The sequence below is a fragment of the Choristoneura fumiferana genome, chromosome 7, assembly GCF_025370935.1.
Source record: "Choristoneura fumiferana chromosome 7, NRCan_CFum_1, whole genome shotgun sequence".
Taxonomy (NCBI): Eukaryota; Metazoa; Arthropoda; class Insecta; order Lepidoptera; family Tortricidae; genus Choristoneura; species Choristoneura fumiferana.
The window spans coordinates 14,285,158-14,292,452 of record NC_133478.1 but is presented as its reverse complement, the minus strand read 5'-3'; the positions used below and the strand labels follow the sequence as shown (position 1 = coordinate 14,292,452).

Below are 7,295 nucleotides of genomic sequence, written 5' to 3'. Positions count from 1 at the left end.
GCATCAGCTCATTCTTGTTGCCAACCATTGCCATTGGTATGTATGAACAAATACTGAATCAAAAGGAATCATAACGACATATTACTGCTATTATTTTCAAGGGTATACTGGGTGCTGGATATCCTGGCTAGCATCAGCCAGCTCGTCGTGTTTGCCACCACTGCATTGATGTAGAATCAATTACTGATCAAAACGAATGCAAACACGACATATGTGCTATTATTAAATAAAAATAAAATAAATATCACGGGACAACTTCACACCAATTGAGCTAGTCCAAAGTAAAGCTTAAGCAAAGCTTGTGTTATGGGTACTAGCAAACGGATAGATATTGTGGCATACGGAAACTTCGTAGCTCTGGTCGGTCGTACGCCACAAATGGTTATTGGTTGATTGTTGATGTTTTATAGAGAGTGGACTGTATATAGGTGAAGAGAAAGATTTTTTGAGATCTGGCACACTGATGCAGCTTGAGAGTGAGAGAGAGAGAGAGAGAGGTCGGGAGCGCTTCTTATTAGTTGTTTATCCATTCGCTGTCGCTCGGAGACTGAACGTTGTGGTCGGGACCCGCGCTCGCTTTTATACCCGCGAGAATTACCTTAAAGGGATCGCGGTCCCCCCACTCCTCCGCTCCCTTCCCCGCTCTCGCCCTACTCGTCTTTATTTTATTAAAAAAACTTAACTAATCCTAATTACAAATCAACAAATCTTAATACTAATACTTAAACCTAGTTAACGATAATATTTTGGGACTTTTTTCCTTAATTCTGTAGCGCGGCCGCGAGTCGGTCCGCGCTACTGTCCCGCTCGCACCTAGGGGTTATACGTATAACCGTCCCGCTCACACGAGCGAGGTTATAAATATAACCACTGCGCCGGGTCCGGCGCCGCTCATTTGGCGCACGGACGCGACGCACGCAGGCGGTTGCGAGCTTATCCTACTGAATGAAACTAGGCGGTAAGTATTTCTTTATTGCACATAATATACATATCACTTAAACTAACTTATGCTATATACATGAAATTAGACGCCGTTCTGTACATTTCTCCCGCCGTCGCCGTGCGATCCCACTGGCAGAACGACGATCTTCCTCGCCGGCCTGCGTAGCACGTGTCCTCGGCTCGTAGTCACGTCGACGACTCGTACCACGCCGTCCTTGCCGGGGTAGATTCGTGTGATTCGTCCTCGGGGCCATGTGTTTCGGGGCATATTCGAGTCGCATATGATTACGACATCGCCGACTGCCGGGCTCGCTCCGCTGCTATGGGGCTCCCGCCGGTGTTGTAGTAGCGGTAGGTACTCTCGTACCCAGCGCCTCCAGAAGGTGTCGGCGAGTTGCTGGGCGCGCCGCCATTGTTGGCGCGCGTCGCCGTCGCTCTCTTCGAAGGTACCGGGGGCTGGCGAGTGGCAGTCGGGTCCGAGGAGGATCATGTTCGGGGTCAGCGCTGTCGGGTCATTGGGGTCGACCGACACGTGCGTTAGCGGGCGAGAGTTGACGGTCGCTTCGGCTTCCAGCAGCAGGGTGTGTAGGATCTCGTCGCTCGGGTATTTTTCATGGAGCGTGGCCTTCAGGGCCTCCTTCACCCCGCGGACCATTCTCTCCCAAGCTCCCGCCATGAAGGGGGCGGCAGCCGGGAGGAAGCGCCAGTTGATGCGGCGGGCCTCTGCTTCGTTCTTGACGGCTTCGCTAAGTTCTCGGGCGGCGCCTCGAAAGGCGGTAGCGTTGTCGCTCCATAGCTCCGTCGGGCACCCGCGCCGCGCAATGAAGCGGCGCAGGGCGTTGATGGCCGAGTCGGTGCTCAGGGAGACGACCACCTCCAAATGTACTGCCCTCGAAGTCAAGCAGGTGAACAAGGCGACGTGTCTCTTCTCGCGATGGCGTGCGACGGTCACTTCTAGCGGGCCGAAGTAGTCCAGGCCCGTGAATGAGAACGGGCGGGCTCCATAGGCGAGGCGCGCAGCGGGTAAGTCGCCGGTAGCGGGGGCGGCCGGTCTCGCTTTGCGCAGTAGGCAGCGGGCGCAGCGGGCGATGACCTCTTTTACCGCCGGGCGAATCTTCGCTATGTATACACGCTGGCGTAGCTCGTTGACTACTATCTCGGTCCCGCCGTGGTGCAATTTTTCATGTATATGCGCGATGTACAGCTTCGTATAATAATGTGTTCTATGTAACACCGCGGGATTCACCATCTCCTTTTGTATCGCGTCGGCCGCTGCGATTCTGCCGCGTAATCGCATCACTCCATCCGCGTCTATAAACACGCTGATTTTTGCGAGTCTGTCGTCCCTTTCTGGCGCGCGGGCGTCCGTAATGCGCTGTCTCTCTTGCGCGTAGGCATCTTTCTGCGACGCGCTCGTCAACAGCTGTTCGGCTTTGTTTATGTAGCGAGCCGGTAGCACGATGTATTTTTCGTGTTTTTCGGGCGCGATGCGGTTGCGTGGCACGTGAGCGGTCGGCGTGCGCCTGTCCCATTCTTCATCTTGAGACTGGTTAGCGCGCGTTCTCTTTCTGCGTGCTGCGGCGACGACTTGTGGTGCGGGCGACGATCTCTTGTGGCGGCAAAGGTCGATGAACTGCAGGACACGTGCAGTTGTTCTTAATAATCGCGTCCACTTCGAGAAGCGTTCGATTTCGGGCAAGTGGGCGTGGCGCGCGCGTTGGTCTTGAAGCGCGTTACATTTTTCTTTTTCTTCGCCGGTAGCTGGAATTTCGACCTTATTTTCTTCGGGCCAAGAATCTTCTCTCTCGTACAAGAATAGCGGGCCGCGGAACCACCGATGTCTCGGACCGAATTCTTCCGGGGTGGCTCGCGTCGCGTCGTCGGCGACGTTGTCCGCCGATGGTAGCCAGCGCCATTCATTTTTCTTGGTGAGGTCTTCTATCTCAGCGAGGCGATGCGCGACGAACGTCTTAAATGTGCGGGGCTCGGAGCGTATCCACGCTAGCGCCGTACGAGAGTCGCTCCAGTATGTGCGTCGGGCGACCTCGTAGTCGTGTTCGTCGGCGACCGTGTTGGCTAGTCGCGCGCCTAGCAGAGCGGCTTGCAGTTCGAGACGGGGCACGGAGATGGGTTTGTTCGGCGTGACGCGGCTCTTCCCTGCGGCGAGTGAGATGGTCACGCTGTCATCGGCATGAATTATGCGCCAATAGACAGCGGCCGCGTAAGCTTCTTGGCTCGCGTCCACAAATGTGTGAAGCTCGTAGCGCGCGCCCGGCGTTGCCCCGTAGCACCTAGGTACATGTAGGTCACCTAGGCGGTGCAGTTGTTGCAGCCACTCGCTCCATCGGTCGTGCAGCTCGGGGGGCAACTCTTCATCCCATGCAGTGTCGTATCGCCACGTGTCTTGCATGATGCGCTTTGCCGGTGTCGTGATGGGCGAGATGAGCCCTAGCGGGTCGAATATCGACATAATAAGGCTAAGGGCCTCCCTCTTCGTTGGCGGACGTAGATTTTTCATTATTTCGACGGGTGCCCTTCTATTGTTGAGCCGGAAGCTGATACTATCTCTCTTCGTGTCCCACAGCAGGCCGAGTGTTTTTTCTATCTCGCTCCCGCCGATAGGGACCGTAGCTCCGTCTCGCTCGCTCCCGCCGATAAGGGACGTCGCGCCCTCTCGCTCGCTCCCGCCGGTAAGGGACATCGCGCCTTCTCGCTCGCACTCGTTGTATGCCCATCCGCGTAATTCGAAGCCAGCCTTCTTGTGTATGAAATCGACGTCTTTTATTACGCGTCGTGCCTCTTCTATCGTAGCGAAGCTTTGCAGGTAATCGTCCATGTAGTGATTTCTCTCGATTGCCCTGGCGGCGTCCGGGTACTCTTCGGCGTGTTCCCGCGCGTTTCTATTTTTTATGTACAGCGCGGTACACGGTGACGACGTAGCGCCGAAGATCACGGACGACATTCTGTATTCTTGCGCTTCGCCTTCGCGCCGATCGCCGCGCCATAAGAAGCGTAGGGCGTCTCTGTCTTCTTCGCGTATCTTGATCTGCATAAACATTTCTTTTATATCGGCGGAGACCGCCACGGCGTGCTGTCGGAACCGCATAATGACGCCGGGCAGGCTTTGCAGTAGGTCCGGGCCCGACAGGAGCATATCGTTGAGGCTGCGGCCGTGAGATTTGGCCGCCGCGTCGTGCACGAGTCGTATCTTCGGCTTGTCGGGATTGCAGACCGCGAAGTGTGGCAGGTACCATGTGCGGGCGCTAGGGGGCGCGGCCGCGGGCTCGGCGTACTTAGACGTGAGTAAGTTGAGGACGCGCTCGTCGTATTGTTTCTTCAGCTGTTCGTCGCGATCGAGTTTGCGCTCGAGCGTGTGTAGTCGCTTGAGTGCGTCGGCTCGATTGTTGGGTATCTTGCCCTCTCGCTCTCTCCATAGCAGCCCCGTTTCGAAACGTCCGTCGGGTAGGCGGCGACTCGTTTTTTCTAATATTTCGAGGGCTTGTAGCTCTGGATCGCTCTTCTGTTTTCTCGGCTCGATGGATAGCGACTCTAATGCGAAATAGTCGCGCATCATTTTTTCCATGTGATTAGCCGGTTCGGTCAGAGTGAGATGGGCACAGCAGTACGCCACGGGCTCCGCTTGTGAGGTGCGGCACCCGTGTAATACCCAGCCTAGTAGCGTGCGCGACGCGACGAGTTGATCGCGCCGTCCTCTTCTAATTTCTTGCGAGATGATTAGCTCCCAATTGTCTTGGCCGATCAATATTTTCGGCGTGGCGCGGCTGCATGTGACTTCATTCTTGATGTCTTCTAAATGTCGGCAGTCGCGTAGTTCTCGTTCATTTATCGATTGCGTCGCGAAGTCGAGGCTTGCCACGGTGCGCGCGTTATTTATTTGCAGCTCGTCGTCGCTGTATTTGCCTCGGATCGCCACGCCCACCCTCTTGCTTTTCTTGTGCGCTACCTCCGTCCCGCTCACTCCTTGGACCCACATTTGTTCGGTGGGACCGTCGAGACCGAGCACGTCGGCAACCGCTGCGTCGATGATGGTGACCGTGCTGCCGTCGTCTAATAGCGCGTATGTTTCGATGGTGGCTTGCGGCCCTCGCAGGACGACCGGCGCGATCTTGAGATAGGCGCGGCCCGTTTTGGTGGTTGCCGCGCCGACTTGTTCGACTGTCGCGTTCGTTGCTGGTTCGATCGGAGGCTGCGGCGGCCGCTTTGGAGCGTCGGGGGAGGCCGGCGATGGTTTCTCGTGATGCAGCAGACGATGGTGCCGCATGGGGCAGCCGCCGCGGCCGCACGGCTTAGCGCGGCACTCGTAGCGGCGGTGCTTGCTAATGAGACAGCGATAGCAAATGGTGTGTTTCTTCGCTATCTCCCATCGCTCGTTCGTGTCCGCCTTGATAAAATTCGGACACGTAGTGGTGTGGTGGCCTTCCTGCTTGCATTGAGGACACGGTGACTTTGCTTCTTTGCGCGATTTCGTGGCGGTTTCAGTGGTGGCGGTGTAGGCGCGTTCGACTTTTTTCTTTATTATTTTGTTTTCTTGCTTCTCAGTAGACAGCTCGGGCGGCGCGTAGGGCGCGCATTTATCCGCTTCGCGGTTGAGAAATTCGGCGATCTTCTTTATTTCGGGTACGTCTTCATTTATTGTTGCATAGTCGTACCATTTGCTTCGCAGGATCGGCGTTAGTTTGTCGACGATCGTGCGCAATACTTCCGGGGTGTGAAGGTATTGCGGGCGTTTGAGCATCTCGATTGTTGCTACTGTGTTAGCAACGCGGCTCGCGAAGATGCACAGGTCACGTGGGTTGTCTGTGAGTCTCGGGAGCGCTTTCATCTTTTCTATTTCGCCGATGAGGAGTGCGTCTGGTCTGCCGAATCTTCTTTGTAATGCGCTTACGACGTCGTCTGGCCGAGGCTGGCTGATGAGGAGCGCGCTTACCGCTTCCAAGGCGACCCCTTTGAGGGCCTTTCTAATGCGAGCGACGTTTTCGTTGGCCGTAAAGCTGGCCGCAGACTCGGTGTAGGCTGCTTGAAATTGGAGCCACTCGTTGCTGAGTCCGCTGAACGGCGGCAGGTCGGGAATATATTTGTTCGTTGATGATGACTTGCCGGCGTGGATTGCTTCTGTTAATGCTGCGGTCAGCATGGTGAGGTCCATTGCTGACTTGTGGGACTGCTCTTCATAATGGTCCCGCCGCTCGCGCTCTTTGTGTGTGTGCGTGGGCGGCCTTCTTTCTTCTCGTAATGTTCGTTCTTGATTGGGCGATCTTCTTATCCAATCAGCGATACGTTGTGAAGCCAGGTCGTCTTCTTCTTCTTCTGTGTCGGACAGCTCTGACTCCGCCGCCATCTTTTCTAGGCGGATTTTTTCTAGTTCAGCCTCGGCGCGCACGCGCTTCAGCTCCAGCTCGGCTAGCCGCTCCTTGGCCTCCAACCCCGCGAGGAGTCTCTTGCCGGAGGCCTTGGAGTGACGTGACCGAGCGGGCTTCTGCGGCGGTGCTTTTGTGACAGCTGGTGGTGGCATCTGCTGCGACGGTTGGCGAATGACGACCGTATCTGTACTGGCCGCGGGCGTGGCCTTAATACCCGAAGTGTCTACTTGATCCCTCGCACTTGTCGCGACGGATCCCGATGCTGATGCTGATACTTCGGTGGTGCCCGTGCCAGTCGTGGTCCCCGTTTCGCCGGAACTCGACGTGGTTGTTGTCAGGTTCGTACTAGTAGTCGCAGTGGTTTCACCGGCGCTGGATGACTCTTCTTTTGATTCTTTGCCGCTGTTGCTTCTTGTTAAAACCATCTTGAATTTCTTCTTGTTTCAGTGATCCGGTGCTGAATGGACCATTAAATGTGGCATACGGAAACTTCGTAGCTCTGGTCGGTCGTACGCCACAAAATGGTTATTGCTTGATTGTTGATGTTTATAGAGAGTGGACTGTATATCGCTGCTTATCATTAAAACGGCCCAACTCAATGTCGAACTTTTTAGTAGAGCGAATTAAAATAAAAATAAATTTAATTTTGGAATATCTTGTATTAAAATGAACTTAAAAACATTATTTTATGTGCTATTAAGTCCCTTGGTTAATCAAGAATAGCTGCAGTAAAAACTTATAATGAAATGGCACATCTTTATAACAATAAAATAATAAAAACAGTGACTACTTTGAGTTAAGTCTTAATATTTTTAATATTATTATGAGCAAGAACGTCACAACTCGTAATACTTACACAGTAATACAAGAATGTATGACAAATAACGACCTATTTGTCTTTAGGTCATGTGATAAAGTAAATTTTATCATGAATAATTGTATCAGATTTTGTGCACAAAATATAACATAAAT

At 54.0% G+C, this 7,295-nt stretch overlaps 1 protein-coding gene across 1 annotated transcript; it reads right to left on the bottom strand.

Annotated features, from left to right (window-relative positions):
• Window positions 1–1,024: 1,024 nt before the first annotated feature.
• LOC141429943 (uncharacterized) lies at window positions 1,025–6,748 on the bottom strand. Its single transcript, XM_074090496.1, has one exon. The coding sequence runs from the start codon at window positions 6,746–6,748 to the stop codon at window positions 1,025–1,027; it is 5,724 nt and encodes a 1,907-aa protein (XP_073946597.1).
• Window positions 6,749–7,295: the final 547 nt, after the last annotated feature.

Coding starts and splice junctions, on each gene's coding strand:
- LOC141429943 (XM_074090496.1), bottom strand. CDS start 6,748: ATGGTTTTAACAAGAAGCAACAGCGGCAAAGAATCAAAAGAAGAGTCA.